General features: G+C 42.7%; 1 protein-coding gene across 6 annotated transcripts in view; it reads right to left on the bottom strand.

Annotated features, from left to right (window-relative positions):
* Positions 1 to 21,886, bottom strand: part of znf638 (zinc finger protein 638) — a 210,150-nt gene that overhangs the window by 40,509 nt on the left and 147,755 nt on the right. For all 6 annotated transcript variants that reach the window (XM_080189803.1, XM_080189822.1, XM_080189895.1 and 3 more), the window contains exon 16: positions 20,057 to 20,185. In XM_080189803.1, coding sequence (XP_080045929.1) covers positions 20,057 to 20,185 — 129 coding nt within the window. The remainder of the gene's footprint in view (positions 1 to 20,056; positions 20,186 to 21,886) is intronic.

Below are 21,886 nucleotides of genomic sequence, written 5' to 3'. Positions count from 1 at the left end.
TAGGTTGATTGGCTATGCTAAATTGCCCCTAGTGTACCAAGATGTGTAATTTAGAGGGATAAATATGTGGGGATATGGGCTGTTGTCAGTGCACGATTGATGGGCTGAATGGCCTCTTTCTGCACCATAGAGATTCTAAACCAATGCCTGAAAGAACATTAGTGAACGAGATGAGGTTTCAGTTCCATAGCACCATTACTAAGAAGAGCTTCAGTTGCAGTTTTATTAATTAATTGAATAATTACATTTAAATTCCACCAGCTGCCATGGTGAGAGTTGAACCTACGCCCCCAGAATATTGGCCTGGACTTCTGGATTACTAATCCAATGATATCACGACTACTCACCAGCTCCCTGGTTACAACATGCATTGCAGCAACTAGCTAAGGCTCTTTCAGCAGCATCTCTTAAACCCTAAGGGATGCAGGTGAACCTTCAAGTCACATGCACCACATGGATTTGGAAATATATCTGCAGTTCTTCTGGGTCCAAATGCTGGGTTGCTCACTAACAGCACTGAGAAGTATCTTCATAACATAACAGTGTTACTGCTATGTAACACTGCTATGTGCGTAGCCCCCTGGCTCAGCATGGGGGGGATACACACTGCCCTCTGGCTCAGCACATGGGATACACACACACACATACACACAGCTCCCTGGCTTAACACAGGGGATACACGCACACTGCTCTCTGGCTCAGCACAGTGGATACACACAGCCCCCTGGCTCAGCACGAGGGATACACACAGCCACCTCGCTCAGCATGAGGGGTACACACAGCCACCTCGCTCAGCATGAGGGGTACACACAGTCCTTCAGGTTCAAATGTTTTCCCAGCACCTGCTCCACAATGATGGTGACTGTTTTAAGTTTCTCCGTTCATCTCTTGATTTAAGTATCTTTGGCAGTTTCCTAAGTCTTCTACAGTTAAGACAGACACAAAATACCTGTTCAACATCTCTGCCATGCCCTTGTTTTCAATCATGAATTTCCCCAACCCACTTTCTGGACCAACACTAGCTTTAGTCACTATTCCTTTCTAAATACTTGTAGAAATTCATAGTTGATGCATTTATATTACTAGCCAACTTTCTCTCATATCTTCTATGTTTTATCATTCTCTGCTGCTTCTTTAATTTTACCAATCTTCTGGCCATTAATCTTTGCAGATTGTTCCTTCCAATTTGATACTATCCCTAACTTCCTTATTCACCTATATTGTATCTACCTCAAAGGGAAAGGAATAAATCTTACTGAGAATATTAGATAGTTCCTCGAAAGTCTGTCACTGCAACTCTACTCAAGTTGCAGCCCAGTCAGCCAAGTTCACTTCTGAAGGAAAAATATTGAAGGAGATGCATGTCAGGTCAGTTGAAGTGTTCTGAATCAATACCAAATGCTACAATGGACTATTTGGAAGGTAATGACGAGTGGCATTATCACTACACTATCAATCCAGGAAACTCAATGAATGTTCTGGGGATCCAGGTTAGAATCCCGCCACAGCAGATAGTGGGATTTGAATTCAACTTTGGTGAGGCCACAGCTGGAGTACAGTGTGCAGTCCTGGTTGCCACACTACAGGAAGGATGTTATTGCACTGGAAGGGGTGCAGAGGAGATTCACCAGGACGCTACTGGGCTGGAACATTTAAGTTATAAAGTGAGGTTGGATAGGCTTGGGTTATTTTCGTTGGAGCAGAGAAGATTGAGGGGTGGCCTGATTGTGGTGCGCAAGATTATGAATGGCATGGACAGAGTGGATAAGGAGCAGCTGTTGCCCTTAGTTGAAGGGTCAGTCATGAGGGGACAGAGGTTCAGGAAGTCTGGGAGAGGTGGAGAATGTGAGGAAAAACCTTTTTACCCAGAGGGTGGTGACAGTCAGGAATGTGCTGCCTGGAAAGAGAGAGAGTGTGTGTGTGTGTGTAGTGTATATGTGTATGTATATTGGCATCATAACATTCAAGGCTTTGGGCCAAGTACTGGCAAATGGGATTCGGTGGGAGCTGAGGTGTTTCTCATGTGTCGGTGCAGACTCAATGGGCTGAAGGGCCTCTTCTGCACTGTATAGTATATAAAAAGAATCCAAAGCAGTAATGATGGCAATAATGGTTCCATTGTGAATGCCAGTGGGCAAATTGATAAATTCCTAATCTCTATCCTGCTGCCAATTCAGATACCAAAGTTCAACATAGCAAATTCAACACAGCACAGGAGATGGCTATTTGGCCCACATGTCTGTGCTAACTGTCTGAGAGTTTTCCAATTCATCCTTCTCCGTCTTTTATCCACAGGTCTAAAGATTCTGTAGAGTGTTTCAATTCTCTTTGAAATTCACTATCACATCTGCTTCCACTTCAGGCAATATATCCCAAACTGAAACACCTCAGTGCAAAAATAAATTCACATCATTTTTCCCTCCCAAAATGATTTTGCCAGTTATCTTAAATCAGTGTTCACTGGTTACTGAACACTGGGAATAGTTTCTCCTCAGCTACAAACCCAAACCCTGCAAACGCAACTCCCATCAGCTCTCCCTGTGACGTACCATGTAATAAAGAGAATAATCTTTGATTCTCCAGTCTCTCACACAATGAATGCCCCTCACTGCTACCACTTTCATAAATCTCTTTTCTCAAAGCCTGAGAGAGTAATTCATAGAAACGAGAAACAGGAGTAGGCCATTCATCTTGCTCCACCATTTATTTTCATCGCGATTGATCATCAAATTCAATATCTTCATCCTGCCTTCCTGCTATATCCATTGATCCCTTTAATCCCAAGAGCAATATCTAATCTCTTCTTGAAATTGTAATATTTTGGCCTCAGCTACTTTTTGTAGTAACGAATTCCACACAATCACCACCCTCTTGGTGAAGGAATTTCTCCTCACCTCATTTCTAAAAGATCTACCTCTTATCCTCAAACTACGACCCCTAATTCTGAATTCTCTTCCATGGGGAACATTCCTTCTGAATCTACCCAGTCTAAATTCCTGAGATCCCCTCTCACTCCTCTAAACTCCAATGAATATAATCCTACCCATCTTAGTCTCTCCTCATAAGACAGGCCTGCCACCTCAGGAATCAATCTCATAAACCTTCACTGTACTCCCTCTATAGCAAGGGCATTCTTCCTCAAAAGGATACCAATCTGCACACAATACTCCAGATGTAGCCTCACTAATGCCCTATATAATTGCAGTAAAACATCCCCATTCCACTCCTCAAATCCTCTCACTATGAAGGTCAACATACAGTTTGCCTTTTTTACTACCTGTTGTACTTGGGTGCTTACTTTCAGCGACTGATGCACAAGGACACCAAGGTCTCACTTAGTATTCACCTCTCTCAATTTACACCCAGTCAAATAACAATTTGTCTCAATTCCAGAAGTGCCAACAAAATATTTTTTAATAGGTTGAAATTAGATGCATTAGCTTGCCCATTTGTTAGACAAATCAGTCTGATACACATGCTTAGTGGGACGCCCTCTATACAGCTCTCCAGAAAGTCAAACAACTGCAGTTTGAGCCCTTTCATACGGACTGCTTCGCGGTATTCCATGGTAGCTTCAACCAGTCATCTGATGTCAAGTCCTGCTTCTTGTCTAACACTATATACAGTGCTCATTATACAATTTATCAGCAGAACTGTTAACCCATAAACCACAACTACTTCCAATCTTAAAAGTAGCTAAATCACTTAGGTTTGGGGTCTGCACCTGCAGCTTCAGAGCTGCACGCAACTCTTATTAAGGACTCATGCAGTTCCTGTCGTCATCCATCAAACCCATTTTGATGATAATCAAATAACTTATTTGAATAGAACAGTAATAACAATGTATGCAGAACACAAGTGAGAAAATATTTAATAACGTTTTGGTACAAGCCTGTAAAACATTATTGAAATGTGTCTTGTTTTTCATTATTATTGGAATTTGAAAGCCTTGTGGCTTTTATGGTGGTTGCTACCCTGGGACTCCCCAGAAGCGAAGTCTGTCAGGCTTGAGTGAAACGAACCATCACAACTAACCTTGGACTTCTTTAAGCAGCAAAATCTGATCTGTGCTGGGCTACATCAACCTGACGTGCAAGATGTAATCAGGATGTTCCCACAACACAGACTTGGAAGCCGGTTTGGGGCAAATATCTGGGGAGGCTGACTCAGTTTCAGCCCATTGTCACTCCTGCTCCCTGCTCAAAGGAGAACGAGAGACAAATCTTCTACAGGACTGCAGCTGACTGAAGAGTATAGCGGACCTGCTGTGGGATCCGCCTGACTCTCAGGCAGGCATGACAGTGATTGTCTCCAATCATCGTCGTGCAATCAGCAGCAAACTGATTTGTTCATTGGCCCCAAACTGCTCGCTCTCAGAAGGCGAAGCATTCTCCCAAGTGGAAAGAGCAAAATATGTATGCTTTGGTCAATTGCTTTGTCCTCAAAAAACCACTGTCCCATTTTTTTGAACTTAATTCACCTCCTGTGATTTTGATTTCTGACAGTGGATGTGTGACTTGTTCAACAGTGTGCATCATTGCTGATAGAATATCCTTGCCATTGAAGCATTTGGTGTCCATGTTGTGGTATCATCGTGTGCTTCTTCCACTGGAAACCTGGTTTGCAAAATAAAATTTGAATCAGACACCAGGAAAGAAATACTCCATGTGTGTGTGTTTTTTTAAGTGCTACCTGAGAGGAAGATGTCCTGATGAAACTGGACAGCACACTGGCTCCTGTCACTCCTCATCCAAGGTTTTCTTGCCCTCCAGGGTTTAGCACTTTCTCAAGCCTCCAGTGCCTAGCAATTTCGGATTTGGAAGACTCCTGTGTAATAGCATCATCTTTGGTAGGTCTTCTCAGGATTGCATTAAATGCCATCAAGACACAAAAGAAATCTTCAACATGCCCTCAGTGTGCAATGTAACCAGGTGAGTAGATTTCTGCATCAAGTTACATCTGTGCCCAGGGGAGCTGAAATGTCACAGTTAGCCAACATGGTGAATCCATGGCTGCCAACCAGCCAAGCCTAGGCTTCAATTTCTTACCAATCTTTTATGCAATAGACTGAAAGAACCACATGTACTCCTTGGATTGGTTTTGAGTCAGGTCATTTTAACATATATGCATATTTAAGAGTAGAGGGAACCAAATATGGTTCAAATGGCTGTAGAACTACCTTTAATATGAATCCTTCTTGATCAAGAGGAGTGTGACCTTCATTATATAATACAAAACTGCTCAAACACAAAAGCTGCATCAAAGAAGCCCTTGAATTTATGACATGAAGTTGTAAGTAAACCTGCAATGCCTTACATTGGCAATCAGAAATATGTTGGGCGAGTACCATCTCGGTAGGCAACGCCCTTTAGAAAAAAAACTAAATGTCAAATCATTTGCCAGCTGCTGTTAATATATTAAAAATCAGTGCTGCTGAGATTCTATATATACGAAAAACAAAGAACAATACAGCACAGGAACAAGCCCCTCGGCCCTCCAAACCTGCACCAATCATGTGTTCCTAACTAGACCATTCGTTTGTATCCCTCTATTCCCAGTCTGTTCATGTGGCTATCTAGATACGTCTTGAATGATCCTAGTGTGTCTGCCTCAACCACTCTGCTTGGTAGTGTATTCCAGGCACCCACCACCCTCTATGTGAAATACATCCCCACCATATCTGTACTGAACCTTGCCCACCCTCACCTTGAACTTGTGACCCCTTGTGTTTGTCATTTCTGATCTAGGAAAAAGCTTCCAACTGTTCACCCTATCTATGCCCTTCATAATTTTATAAACTTCTATTAGATCACCCCTCAACCTCTGTCTTTCCAGAGAGAGCAACCCTAGTTTACTCAATCTCACCTCATAGCTAATACAAAGCTATCAATATATAGCTGCATCTTTGAACAACTTTAGAAACCATTATTTTACGTTATTCTGCCATTTCATATCTTAGAATCCCAGCTGCTGTAAAACTTTACTGCATCAATAGTGGCAGGAACATCAGGAAGCAGCATGTTGCTGTCAGCATTAAATCCAAGCGCATAGCAAGGACTCAGGGTTTTTGTTATAGACACTAACTGATTAAGTATTGGAAGATTTAATTTCGACCCAATGGTAGCTGGATTGACAATTTACTGTGGTTATGGGAAACAGAAAGAAAGCTTCACTAAACATTTACTGAAGTTGAAAACCAATTGTAAACAAAACAAAGATCACAAAAAAAATACAAGACTTCATCTCAATCAAGATAACAGTATGAGTGCCAAAACTGGCCATAGGCCTTCAGGTGGGAGGTAAATCTACTTAAAAACGAATCACAAACAGCTATATTGTGGCACATTTGTGCAGGTCTGTTGTCCTCCATTGCAAAATAATCAAACAATCTCCAATATCTAGTGAAAAGCAGACATTTGGGCAGATTACCAGAAAACTACAACACCCAAGGAACCATGCCCCAGGACAGCACAGTGACGAGCATTGATGCCTCACAGTGCCAGGGACCTGGGTTTGATTCCAGCCTTGAGTCACTGTATGTACAGCTTGCACATTCTCCCCATGTCTGCATGGGTTTCCTCTTGCAGTCTGAAAGACGTGCAGGTTGGATGAATTGGCCATGTTAGACTAAGAAATGTGGAGATCTGAAAACGGTGAAAGGTTAAATTCAAAGCAGTATGACAAAATTTAAATAGCTACACTCGTCCGCACTTGACAGCAAAGCCAACAAACCTCAATAACTCTACCCTTTAGGCCACCTGGAACAAGCATGCCCAACTGTCTTAGCATGGAGATACAGAAACTGGAGATACTAAAAGTAAAGTTGGAATCAGGTGTCTCAACAAATTATACAACACCAGGAAAAACAGTAAGCAGCTGGTAAACGCTATCCAACATGGCATTTCTTCACATTGTCACTGCTACTTTTCACGATCAATACTCACAACAAAGCAGTATATAAAAGCAGAAAAAGGCATTTTGATCTTTCACCTCCAGCCCCTCAGCAGGAACTGGTTTGAATATTTCTTGACCCCATAACCTACTCTTTTGCCCCCATTTAATAAAGAGGCCTGAATATGAATTCATCAGACACTAACAGCCTCTTCCCTATTTATACTGCATGCTTCAATATCCCTCTGTGCTAACATATTCAGTAAATTTATTACCCTTTAAAGGGTTTCTGATTTGAAGATTTCTTACTTTTACCTCGTTTATTCATATTTGGGTTGTGAAACTGTAATCCAAGAAAGAAGACTTGCAGTTATAGTGTCCTCATAACCTCAGGACTTCTTACAGCCAATGTGGTATTTGTAGCCGCTATTGTACTGTTGGAAATGTGTCAATTCATTAGTGCACAGAGCCCCCAAATGGCAATGAGATAATAATCAGATTTTTGTTTTGAGATTGCATATTGCTCAAAACAAATGCTCATTGCGTTGAAAAGAAGGGGATCATTTGTAACCACCTGAGAAGGCCTCAATTTAGTGACTCAAATTGGATGTGAAAAGGATGTGTCCTCTCATCACAGAATCTAGGACCAAGGGTCACTGTTTAAAAATAAAGGGGAAGGGGGCTGGTGGCTGGTTGCCCATTTAAGACAGAGATGAAGAAAAACAATTTTTCTCTTCTTAAATCAGTAGAAACAGAGTCTGAAGATACTTAAGGCAGAAGTAGCTAAATTCTTTACAAGAATGGGGGTGGTGAAAAGTTACGGGGTAGGTAAAAACATGGGGATATGGTTACAATTAAATTAGATCAACCAGTCTCTGAATGGTGAAGCAGGTTTGAAGGGCAGTATGGCTTACTCCTGCTCCTAACTTGTATGTTCATATCTCAATCAATAATTAATTATATTGCAATTATATTATGAAGCATCACTAGAAGGGTGCTTTTATTTTCTTTAATGCACAACATTTCATGTTTGTTACAATTAACATTCCTGCAACCCATATGTTTCAATATCAGATTGAATATTACTGGCAACCCAGTTGAGATTGCTAACAAGGCAAGGAAAGTGACGATGATTATGCTATTGATCCAGCAAGCCAAAGTTAAAATTCTCCTATTGCAAATTGTGAAACTGAACTCAATAAATCTAATTTCTAAGCTGGTGTTAGAATAAAAAGGACCATGAAAGCTGCCAGACCGCTTTCACCAACATGTTCACCATCAGAAACAGGAATCCACCATCCTCCCCAGCCTGCAGTTTTTTTCTGCTTTATAGAAGGGCCAGTACTACTTCTTGGGGCCACTAGACATTGGATATAAGTTTATCCTCGCTAGTGTTGTCCATAACTCAAGAAATGAAAAGAGTCATTTTTAACCAAAAAGGGTCCTCAACAAACCAACAGCAGATAAAAGGCAAGACTTTCTTCATTCATTCTAATGATATCCTAATGCCTAGAAAATGCCAAGATAAACAGACCAAATAGCAGTGAAAGCAAGACAAACTGGAATAACTATTGTCTAAGGTGGTCATTTATTTTAGAACCATTTGGAACTAAAGAATACATTAATGCAAGTTCTGTAAATAAGCAGGATAACCCAAAACACATTGCTAACTGACACAAGACAATTACTGAATTAAAAAGGGACTGTAGTTAGCCTATCAATTAATTACTAAGGCTCAAAATCAACATTACATCCATCTTTAGTGTGTTGAGTACAGTATTCTCCTGTACTAACTGTCCAGGTTTCCCGTTTATTAGGCAGGGTAATGATTAGTTTAAATAAAACTTGAGTGTTCTTTTTGCAGAGCCCTGGTTCATCACAGAACGCGCATGGGTTTTGCGAATTTCTCATCTTCACCACTGATGTAAGGGCCTCATCTACGAGCCTTTTTCCCTGAAGAAAGGAAAACACAGAAATGACTAGGGGAAGGAACTGAGCTCAACACTGTATTCCAGGAGAAGAGGTGTACCATGGTGAGATATCCCCATATTTCTCAAATACAATGTTGTAAGACGTTTACACTATGGCAGGCAATGTCTGACCAATGCTGGTCACACTGGTATCAAGTGTCCCTGTTCTTGTCTGCACTCAGTGTCAACATCAAATACTTCCAGGTCAGTATCAGTTAGTTTAGGTGCAGAGGAAGCTCCCTTACTTCTGCCCTAACACAGATGAGCACTTTCTGGTGTACAAGTGTGAACATCCATTTCTCATGCCAGCTATTCAGCTGCAGCCTCTTGGTTAGAGTCTGCCCAATTCTGGACAATGAGGATCAAAGACTTGTACTCACTGGAACCTGGAAGGAGAATCCCAAAATTGCTTTCACTTTGAACCTTTTCAACCAGCAGGGAGGAGACTTCCATCACCTCAGTCAGGGTTGTCAAAGTATAATTTCTGAAAATGGAAGTAGCTTCAACACACTATCCATCCGGTCCTCAGAACCACTAGCTTGAGGGCAGAGAGATTGTGTGAGCTTAGCAGTTGGTTTCCAGTCTTTTGCCGAGAAAAACCCTTGAATTCTTCAGTGCACTCAACACGGGTTAATTGCAGCAGAGAAAATGCACCAAATATGGCACCTGAATCACTATTTTCACATCAGCTAATGCCACATGGCCTTTTCCCAGTATAGCCGTCTTTCTATATCGTAGCCGTCTCTACGTTGAGATTCATAGTGACTTAACCTAAACGCACCATGACTAAAACGGTTTTCCTTAGTATCTGTGACTACAGTAGCACTGATTGAAAACAATCAGCATCACATTCAGATGTGCTGAAACACCTCCAGACAAAATGAAACACAAAGGGTTTGAGTGGCTCTCCCCTTGGACTCTGCAAACCCTGCACTGCACAGGCACTGGGCAACTAAACATTCCCATTTCAGATACCCAGTGCTGTCATGATGCAGCAAATGCTCCCAGGACAAGTACAAGTTACATACAGAGCAGAACTCCCTCTACCCTGTCCATGCAAACACATCAATGCACTGGCAGTAACAAGGTTAGGTAAGTGTAAAACTCCCTCTACTGTCCATCAAACATGTCCAGGGCAGCTATAGTAAGGGTCAGACACAGAGTAAAGCACCCTCTACGCTGTCCCCATCAAATGCTCCCAGGACAGGTACAGCATGGGTTAGTTACAGGGTAAAATTCCCTTTACCCTGCCCATCAAATTCTCCCAGGGCAGGTACAGCATGGGTTAGTTACAGGGTAAAATTCCCTTTACCCTGCCCATCAAATTCTCCCAGGGCAGCATGGGGTTAGATACAGAGTAAAGCTCCCTCTACACTGTCTCATCGAATACTCCCAGGGTAGGTACAGCACGGAGTTAGATACAGGGTAAAGCTCCCTCTACCCTGTCCCATCAAATGCTCCCAGGGCAAGTATAGCACAGGTTTGGATACAGAGTAAAGCTCTGTCTACACTGCCCCATCATACACTCCCACAACAGATACAAAGTAAAAGTTCCAGATACATTGCTACAACAACGTCTCTGAGTGGCTTTGCCAAATGAACAGCCTCTACTGTACACTTTGCATTCTTCCACTTCCTTTGCCAGCCACCAGCAGGTTAGTGGTATCAGACCCAATTAAGAGTCAAGTTTTGTGCTGTGTTCCCATGCCTACCAGGAGCCAGACTGACACTGCCCAATGCAACTTCAAATAGGATACTTACAGCCTGAAGACCAAGGAAATTCTGATCCTTTCCGTCTCGGCTGGGCTTGAATGTCAGTGACTAATTCACTATACTACCTAGCCTTTATCACTGAAAGCCAGTTTTGATTTATGAGAATACGTCAACACCTTTTTGAAAATGAACAGATCTCAAAATTCTCTCAAAATCCACAAACGATCTGTAGCAACAGCTCAGTGACATTCCCCGCACTTCAACAGCTCTGTGTAATCAATGAAATAAGAATATCTTGCATGTACCAAAACAACAGGTTCCCTAGATTAATTCCTAGGGTGAGAGGGATGTAAACTGATGAGATTGAATGGAATGAAGCTTTGTCCACTGGAATTTATGAGATCATCTCATTAAAATGTGTAAAATTCTTCAGAGAGCTTGACCAAGGAGATGGTGAGAAGTTGTTATCCCTGACCAGGAATCTTAAATTAAGAGGAAAAGGCACCCGAGGTCTAGAAAAGGGGTTTCCATCGAAGGCAGAAATGATAAATATCTTCAGTCTTTGGAAAGGTCTACCCTAGAGGACTGTGAATGCTCAGTCATTGGTAGATTCAAGCCCAAGATCAATATCAAACAATCCTCCAGTGCAGGAGGAGACCATTTGATCCATCAACCCTGCACTGATTACAATCTCACTCAGGACCTATACCCTTAACACCAACTATTTAATCCCTCTAACCTACGCATCCTGGGACAGTAAGGGGCAATTTAGCATGGCCTATGGACCTAACACGCACATATTTGGACTGTGGGAGGAAACCAGGGCACCTGGAGGAAACCCACACAGACACGGAGAGAATGTGCAAATTCCACACAGACAATGACCCAAGCCGGGAATCGAACCCAGGTCCCTGGCAATGTGAGGCAGCAGTGCTAACCACTGTAACATAATATACTACCTTCGGGGAGTGGAGAGGGACACTCTTCTGGGACCGGGGATAAAGGCACCACGAGGCTCAGGGCCCTTGGCGAGTAGAGAACACTGAACCTGGAAGCGGAGGATAAAGGGAACACAAGGCTCAGAGGACTGTGAGGGACACTCTTCTGGAAGCAGAGGATAGAGGGAACACAAGGCTCCCTGTAATACTACATTCTGCACTCTCTGATTTCCTTCTCTATGAATGAGATGTTTTGTCTGTATAACGCGCAAGAAACAATACTTTACACTATGTTAATACATGTGACAATAATAAATGAAATCAAATCTACATCAGGGACTTGCGAGGGACACTCTTCCAGAAATGGGGGATAAAGGAAGTGTGAGGCTTGGGGACCTGCGAGGGACTTTCTTTTGGAAGTAGGGGAATAAAGGTAGTGCGAGGCTTGGAGACCTGCAAGGCACAATTGCCCAACAGTGGCATTCAGTCTGAAAAATCCAAGGGTGGTGTCGCAGCAAAGAGGTAAGCTGATTGATTCGTGAGTAACTGATATAAGGGACCTTCTTTAAATAGCTGAAAGTTAAATATCTAAACAAAATAACAGTCAGGGAACAAAGCTAGGAGGCACAGTAGCAAGCACTGCTGCCTCTCAGCGCCAGGGACCCGGGTTCAATTCCGACATCTGGTAAAGTATGTGTAGAGTTTGCACATTCTTTCTGTGTCTGTGTGGGTTTCCACCGGGTGTTCTAGTTTCCTCTAACACTCCAAAGATACGCAGGTTTTGTTGACTGGCCATGCTAAATTTGCTCCTTACTGTCAGGGCAATTAACAGGCTAAATGTGTGGGGTTATGAGGATAGGGCCTCGGTAGGATTGTTGTTGGTGCAGGTTTGATGGGCCAAATGGCCTCCTTCTGCACTGTCTGCATTCTATAATAAAAGAGTAAAGAAAAAATGAATCTAAGGGCAGAACCAGGGTTAAAAGAGTAAGAAAGAGCAATGTTTACATTTCCTAAGGAAATTGAAACAGCTGTTTGGGTGAGTACAGTTTGGTAGGTACTTATTATTACTATTTGTTATAATTATTAAGATATCATTCTGTGATTCATTGTTTGCAAGAAATATATTCTGTAATAACAAAGAATGGAGAAGTGCCCTAGTTGATATTAAAATGATTAAGATGTAGCAAGTTCCAAGCCATGGTCTGGTCTTCCTGCTCCATGTGACAGACCAGGAACATTTCCAGTCCTCAGGACCAGGATGGACACAGGAAACATCTCCAGCTGCAACTCCAGTTTCAGAACTGGGGCTGCGTCTGAGGACACTGTGAGCGTCCATGAGGCAGAGAGTATAGTGGATAACACGTACAGAAAGGTAGTCACACCACAGGCTCATATCATAGGCAGGAAGGGAATGGGTGACCACCAGGCAGAGCAAGAGAGCTAGGCAGACAGGGAAGGAATCTCCTGTGGCTACTCTCTTGCAAAATGGATATAATCGATTTGGATGTCCCGAGAAGCCATTCCCTATTGAAGGGAACAGCCTCTCAGGGGATAACAGCAGCAGCCAAATTTGTAGCACAATGGTTGGCTCTGCTGCATAGGGGAGGAGCAAAAGACATCACGAGGGGGATTGAATATAAAAGTAGGGAGGTCTTGCTGCAGCTGTATAGGGCATTGGTGAGGCCGCAGCTGGAGTACTGTGTGCAGTTTTGGGCGCCGTACTTACGCAAGGATATTTTGGCCTTGGAGGGAGTGCAGAGGAGGTTTACTAGGCTGATGCCGGAGTTGAGGGGGTTGAGCTATGAGGAGAGGCTGAATAAATTAGGCTTGTACTCGTTAGAGTTTAGAAGAATGAGGGGAGATCTCATTGAGACGTATAAGATGATGAATGGGATGGACAGGATAGAACATAGAACACTACAGCGCAGAACAGGCCCTTCGGCCCACGATGTTGCGCCGACCAGTTAAAAAACAATGACCCACTAACCTAAACCAATCCCTTTTCGTCCATAAACCTATCCACGGATCTCTTAAACGCCCCCAAACTAGGCGCATTTACAACTGCAGCAGGCAGGGCATTCCAATCCCTCACCACCCTCTGGGTAAAGAACCTACCCCTGACATCCGTCCTATAACTACCACCCCTTAATTTAAAGCCATGCCCCCTCGTGCTAGCTTTCTCCATCAGAGGAAAAAGGCTATCACTGTCCACCCTATCTAAACCTCTAATCATCTTATATGTTTCAATAAGATCCCCTCTTAGCTGCCTTCTTTCTAGCGAAAACAACCCCAAATCCCTCAGTCTCTCCTCATAGGACCTCCCCTCCATACCAGGCAACATCCTGGTAAACCTCCTCTGCACCCTCTCCAAAGCCTCCACATCCTTCCTGTAATGCGGGGACCAGAACTGCACACAGTACTCCAAGTGCGGCCGCACCAGAGTTGTGTACAGTTGCAACATGACGCTGCGACTCCTAAATTCAATCCCCCTACCAATAAACGCCAAGACACCGTATGCCTTCTTAACAACCTTATCTACTTGATTCCCAACTTTCAGGGATCTATGTACACATACACCTAGATCCCTCTGTTCATCCATACTATTCAAAGTCCTCCCGTTAGCCCTATACTCAACACATCTGTTATTCCTACCAAAGTGAATTACCTCACACTTCTCCGCATTAAACTCCATCCGCCACCTCTTGGCCCAGCTCTGCAACCTAAGTCTCCCTGCAAACTATGACACCCTTCCTCACAATCTACCACACCTCCGACTTTGGTGTCATCAGCAAAGTTACTAATCCACCCAACTATACCCTCATCCAGATCATTAATAATCTCTTAAACGCCCCCAAACTAGGCGCATTTACAACTGCAGCAGGCAGGGCATTCCAATCCCTCACCACCCTCTGGGTAAAGAACCTACCCCTGACACATAGAGGTGGAAAGACTCTTCCCGCTCAGAAAGGATAGTAGGACTAGGGGGCACAGCCTCAAGATAAAGGGGGGGCGGTTTAGAACAGAGTTGAGGAGGAACTTCTTCACTCAAAGGGTGGTGAATCTCTGGAATTCTCTGCCCGTTGAAGTGGTGGAGGCTACCTCGCTAAATATTTTTAAGACGCGGGTTGATGGGTTTTTGATAAGAGAGGGGATTAAGGGTTATGGGGAGAGGGCGGGAATGTGGAACTGAGCCACGACAGATCAGCCATGATCTTATTGAATGGCGGGGCAGGCTCGAAGGGCTAGTTGGCCTACTCCTGCTCCTATTTCTTATGTTCTTAAAAGATGTAAAAATGCAATAGTCATAGAGGATTTAATTGTGAGGAGAACAGATGGACATTTCTCTGGCTTCAAAAGAGGCTCCAGGTTGGTATATAGCCTCCCTGGTTCTGGGGTCAAGGATGCCTCACAGCAATTGCAGGACACCCTGAAGGGGGAAAGGTGAACAGCCAGTTATCATGGTGCACATTGGTACAAATAACATAGGTTTAAAAAAGGAACCAAACCAGAAAATGTTGGAAAATCTCAGAATATCTGACAGTGCCTGTGGAGAGAGATTAGAGCCAACATATTTACTCTCCACAGATCCCGTCAGACATGCTGAGATTTTCCAGCATTTTCTGTTTGTTTCAGATTCCAGTATTTGCTTTCATCTTGCGTAAAAAAAGGATGACGTCCTAAAAGAATATAGGGAGCTAGGAAGCAAGTTGAAAAGGAGGACCTCAAAGGTAGTTGCCTCAGGATTACCACCAGTGCCACATGTCAGAGAATTCTTTACAAGTGTCAGTGGATTAAGTTATAAAAAATTACAACACAATAATGTTGGATTGCTCTAGTAAAGAGTTAGCACTTACATCATGGGTGAAATGTGCTCTTCCTGAAGTTCTATTTCAATGTTTAAAATGAATGATCAAGAAAAAAAAGGATTCAAAATAGACTTCCCCAAACTTGAATGAATTGAACCCAAAACAGTAAAGAGGGGTTGGGAATGAGATTGTGGAAGCACTAACAAAACTGTAAATAAACTTTTAGAGATGGGAATGCAGGGTTGGCAAATGCTACATCTCCTCTCAATTACTTCCACTCATAAAAAGGTCAGTGAAGTCAATAGTTTAAGGCAATTGTTAACCAGAGGTGTCATGAAAATATATTTTTGTTCAAACATAGTGAGTAGTTATGAACTAGAATGCATTGCCTGAAAGAGTGGCGGAAGCAGATTCAAAATTATCTTTCAAAGTTTTAACCTTGGGCATTATGCTCTGAGTTTTGTCATCTTGGGCTGCTTGAATACAAAGGGACTTGCTGTTTGAAATGATCTGCTGGTTCTTGGAATGTACTTCAAAAAAACAGAACTTCGAGAAAAGAGCAAGGAAGTTAAATTGTATAGCTCTACCAAAGAGTCAACAGACATACAATGGTCAAATAGCCTCCTTTAAAATTGTTTAATTATATGATTGAGCTAATTTTATCTCTCACATGAGAACTATTGTAGAGTCATAGTAGTTTACAGATTAGAAGCAGGCCTTTCTGCCCCACTTGTCCATGCTGCCCAGTTTTCAATCATTAAGCTAGTCCCAATTGCCCACATTTGGTCCATATCCCTCTACACCAATCTTCCCCATGTAATTGCCTAAATGCTTTTTAAAAGACAAAATTGTACCCGCATCTGCTACTGCCTCTGGCAGCATGTTCCAGTCATTCACCAAACTGTGTGTGAAAAAAATGCCCCTCTGGACACTTTTGTAGCTCTCCTCTCTCACCTTAAACCTATGCCCTCCAGTTTTAGGTTCCCCTACCTTTGGGAAAACATGTTGACTATCTACCTGATCTGTACACCTTATTATCTTATAGGCCTTTAGGCTGATACCGGAATTGAAGGGGTTGAGCTATGAGGAGAGGCTGAATTGACTGGACTTGTACTCGTTAGAGTTTAGAAGGATGAGGGGAGATCTCATTGAGACGTACAAGATGATGAAAGGGATGGATAGGGTAGAGGTGGAGAGACTCTTCCCGCTCAGAAAGGACAGTAGGACTAGGGGGCACAGCCTCAAGATAAAGAGGGGGGGGGCGGTTTAGAACGGAGTTGAGGAGGAACTTCTTCACTCAAAGGGTGGCGAATCTCTGGAATTCTCTGCCCGTTGAAGTGGTTGAGGCTTCCTCGCTAAATATATTTAAGACACGGGTAGATAGGTTTTTGGTAGGCAAGGTGATTAAGGGTTATGGGGAGAAGGCGGGAAAGTGGAATTGAGCCACTTCAGATCAGCCATGATCTTATTGAATGGTGGGGCAGGCTCAAAGGGCTAGATGGCCTACTCCTGCTCCTATTTCTTATGTTCTTATAACCCCTAAGCCTCCTTATTCAGCCTCTCCTTACAATTCAAACTATCAAATTCTGGTAGCATCCCAGTAAATCTTTCCTGCACTCTTTCTAGTCTAATAATATCCTTTCTATAATAGGGTGACTAGAACTGTACACAGTATTCCAAGTGTGGCAGTACCAACATCTTGCACAATTTCAACAAGATGCCCCAACTCCTTTCAATGTTCTAATCAATGAAAGCAAGCATGCCAAATGCCTTCTTCACCACCCCATCCACCTGTGACTCCACTTTCAAAGTGCTATGAACCTGTACTCCTAGATCTCTTTGTTCTATAACTCTTCCCAACGCCCCACCGTTAACTGAGTAAGTCCTGCCCTGGTTCAATCTGCCAAAATGCATCACCATTTATCTAAATTAAACGCCATCTGCCATTCATCAGCTATTATATGGACTAAAAGTATTGGACACTTAGTGATGTTGCATACTTAGTTGATAAATTGGTACCAGTAATCTTTTAGACTTGTATTAATATAGCACCACTACTGTTAGGAAAATGACCCTGCACTTTACAGGAGTGAAATCAAATAAAAATGGGCCAAAAGGGAGATATAATGACAGGTGACTAAATGGTCAAAAAAGTAGGTTTCAAGGAATTAGTTGCACAACTATAACAGAACTTTGTTTATTGGAATTCCACTTCCAATATGCGGCCCTATAAATTGGGAATGTGCCCTTCTCCTTTGACAGCTTTGGAATAAGAATAGCTTCAGAGAAACAGAATTTAGGCTGATTTTTTTGGTATCTTGCTAATGAATCACTAATGGGAAAAGGGTAGATATGAAGCTCGCTCTGGTGCCTAAAATCCCAAAATAAATCTAAACGCGTGCAAGATCAGAATCTATATCCTTACTGTTGCTACAGCCATTTTAGTTGAGAAGTTGATGCTTGCGAGATTAAGTTCATTTCACTTTACGGTGAAGAGGGCAGAAGTCAACTCTCCAAGGTGTCATCATTGACAGGTATTTACTCATAAAAGCTAGAATGTCACTCCATAGCCAGAAACTAAAAAGTCTACACTGATTAACAGTGGTGTCCCAAGGAACCTGACAAACACCCATCTTGGGGATCTGTACTTGTTGGTCAAATCTCTGAAGATGAAAACATCAAGCCAGAAATCCCCAAGTAGCAGTCAGTGATCACTGTACCAAGAACAACTCCTCTTTCCATTAACTTTCAGTTCTTTTGCCTTATGAACTGAGAGTTGCCATCTGTCCGGAGGTGTTTCTTTTAGGTAGGATCAGGGAAGAGTCTAACAACACAGAGTGCCTAGGTCAGGAAATACATAAGCTAACTCTTCAATACCTTTAGCTTGAGGTGAAGGAGGGGGCTTACCACGGGCTGCAAATCGGGGCCATACGCCTTTTGGTGGAACTTTTCTTTTCTGCGGCATTGCCATGAACGAACTTAACTCCTTTGCAGCCGCTGGTTCGTGTTGCTTTTGCTTCGCTGCCAACATGCGACATGTCAGATTATCCAGAAAATGAGGACCTAACAAATCTGCAGTGGATAGGTTGGGAAAATCCAAAGGACTGGGAGCAATTTTTTCCATGCCAGTTACCCGTAACAGCCTATCAGACCTCAATTCAGAAAGGAAAGTGTGAGTCTGCCCAGCTAAAACTACCGCCAGGCGACATGCAGTGATCATGGAGAGTAACTTCGCCTTCAGCTGATCACGAGAGAGGGATTCAAGCCCACCCTTCAGTTTATCCAGCTCAAACTCCTGGGCAGCTAAAATGAGAGGGCTCACAGTTTCAGTCACCCTTGACTGAATGGAACGAGTTGCCTCTATCACCCCTAATGATTTGTCAAGCTCCTGTTTGGTGGAGACAACACCTTTTGAGATGAGCAGATTAAATATCGGCTGATCAATCTCAGGAGCAGCAACTGCTGGGATATCAGGAACATCAATATGGAATCGGAGACAGTTTTGGTGTTCCAGACTCAGTGGAAGACGGAACGCTAAGGGTACAAGAATATGGCATTCAAGTGGTGTCTCACGATAGGTCTTAGGTTTCCAGCAATTTCTGTCATCAAGGGAACCCTTTAGGGGTCCACCGGCCCAGTGAAGTAGGTCAGATGACCATTTTGCCCTTGTGCCGGACAATATAGTCTCAAACGTGGACTTCTCTGAAACCGTTGACACAGTCTGAGGAATTGGCTTAGCATGGGAAAGTGGCATGAATTGTATTGATTGTTTAGAGCGCCCCCACCAGGGATTTGGCTCCTTACTGACTGACTCTGCTCCATTCCCTGAACTAGGTGCTACATTCGGCTTTGAACTAGGACCCTGAGGAGGATTTCTTTGAGGGTCATTCAACTGGAGTTGTGGAGCTGGAGAAGCGTCAAAGCGAAACCCAGCTGGACTGTCGCTGGTCAAGTCATGCTGTAAAGAAGATAAAAGGTTAAATGCGTCAGAGACGTCTTACACGATGTATTTGCAATGGTACAGAATTGGAAAGCTACGTACGGCAAGATCAAGTAGTCAGCCTTCACAGGCTAATAAGGAAGAGTTTAGTGTATAAACTTGCCGAAACTATTTTTGCAGAGGAGGAGGAATAATCTCTTGAATCTTAAGGACTTGACATTTCCTCAAGAATTAAAGAAAAATTCTTCCTTCGAGACCTTCGCCCTACTGGGCTATTCAACTGATTCCTCATGTCAGCAGTAAAATCCAATTTACTGTGTTCCAAAATAGATGTAACATCAGGTATTGGCCTAATAAGCATCTTTCTAAAAAAGGCAGTTCAACAGGTTTAATGAGAAATCGCTACATAAGGGATCTGCCATTGGAAGTCTTTAGCTTGGATACAGTTTTCATAAGATGCACTTTTATATAACTAGTCACCAGTACACTGGATAAACGCATACATAAAACAACTTTGAGATTTGAAGTGGCTCTTCATCACGTCTACCTGGAACAGAAACTCCTTGCACATGTACAAATACACTCAGGAGTTAAGTCTGGAGTGAGAAAAAGATCATTCAGCCCATCAACCTTGCAGCATGTAGAATCCACATGTGATTATTCCATCATAGATTCCCCTCCAATCCATTAAGCCCTTGTATTTTATCAAGTTCTTTTACTTATCACCATGCACAAAATATAAACAAAAATCGTTTATTCTTCTATTAACCTGATGTAGCAAAGCCACCGATCACTTACCCCCGACTGTGCTCTTGCCTTCGGAGACAAAGAGAATTCCAGCGTCTTTCCATGGAAGTCATGAGGAATCTCTCTGAAAAAGTTGCACATAGACGTAGCAGCATTCCCACTCTCCAGCTGTAGAATGACCTGCAGCAATCATAGTACAAGCCAAATGATAACACACTGACTATAAACAATTCAGGTCTCATCTCAAGCCTAACATCTAAATTTACAATGAAACGCAGCACAACATTAATGTCAGCCCGTAATGAAGGCAGGAAAGCTGGATCCAACCATCACAGTCTCAGCGCTGACCACTAGTCAGAGATTAGGAGCAGGAGACCCTGACTGATTTTTCCATCCATACACTAGGTATATGGAGGACAATCTTAACAAATGATCAATCACTACAGCACAAACTAGGCTCAAACAAGCCTCCCACCCACTGACACTGTTTACACGTCCCACTGCCTCGGAAAACCAGTCAGCATAATCAAGGACTCCACGCACCCTGGAAATACTCTCTTCCACTGTCTTCCATCGGGTAAGATACAAAGGTCTGAGGACACATACCTATTGACTCAAGAACAGCTTCTTCCCCGCTGTCATCAGACTTTTGAATGGACGTACCTCACATTAAATTGATCTTTCTCTACACCCTAGCTATGTTTGTCACACTACATTCTACATGCTCTCCTTTACTTCTCTATGAATGGTATGCTCTGTCTGTATAGCATGCAGGAAACCATACTTTTCACGGTATAGTAATACATGTGACAATAATAAATCAAATCACACTTATAATTGATGGGTCATGAAACAGGCATGGCAGCACTGTTGCTATCAATGGCTACTAGTAAAGCTAGAACATTTCACTTTCTATGGTACCTAATTATCACAATATAAAAGTATGAATAGCCTCCTATTTAATCTGGCTACGTGGTGGGCCTTAGGTTACAAGGAACCAGATCTGAGTGCTTTCATTTAAAACTTGGTAGAATGTCTGATACAGCTAACTTGCTGTCAAACTTAAGTGACCCCAAACTGTAATTCAGATATCCACATGGGTGAAGTTTTCCAATGTCTCATATGACACATGCTCTGCCCCAATGGGACACACTACATTTACTTCAAGTTATCACAGGCCAGAAACAGGCCAGTCTGATTTCACCAAAGCATAGCTCAATCAACTGGTAATAAATTATGCAACTGCCTAGCAAAAATAGATAAGAGCTGCAACTCCAGCAACCAGGTCCTGGCAATGTGTCAGGTATTAAAATGGAAATTTATAAGATTGTACCTTTTTGTTTATATTTCTATATTTTTGTGAAAGGGGTCATCTGACCTGTGCTGAATTCTGTCTGATAGTAAGCCTGGTTTAACTGTTAGAGATTTGAGGAAGACTCGTGGTGTTGCTGAAAAGGTGGATGAAGTTCATGTTAGAAGCTGAGTCACAGAAGCTGCAGTTCTGTCCTGTATTGTCTGTAGTTAACTGAAGTAGAGAGCAACAGACTAAATCAGCCAAGCAGAGTCACTATGTTACAGTACGAAAGGAAACCATTTGACCTGTCTTGTCTGTGCCAGCTCTTTGAATGAGCAGTGCCTTTCCCTACTGCCTAGAACTTACTTCCTTAATAATCCAATTCCCTCTCAAATGAAACAGCTTCCATCATAATCTCAGTCAGCGCATTCCAGATTTTAACTACGCATTGCATGAAAGTTTCTCACGTTTCCAATGCTGTTTTTGCCAATTACCTTAAAACTGTGCCTTCTTGTTCTTGATTCTTCCACTAGTAAGCTACTCTGTCAAGATTTCTCATGAATTTTGAATGGCTCTCCTCCTCTCAA

The sequence above is a fragment of the Carcharhinus amblyrhynchos genome, chromosome 1, assembly GCF_965287045.1.
Source record: "Carcharhinus amblyrhynchos chromosome 1, sCarAmb.v2.hapA, whole genome shotgun sequence".
NCBI classification, from domain to species: Eukaryota; Metazoa; Chordata; class Chondrichthyes; order Carcharhiniformes; family Carcharhinidae; genus Carcharhinus; species Carcharhinus amblyrhynchos.
The sequence above is the reverse complement of the archived record's forward strand: the minus strand, read 5'-3'. Positions and strand labels throughout refer to the sequence as shown.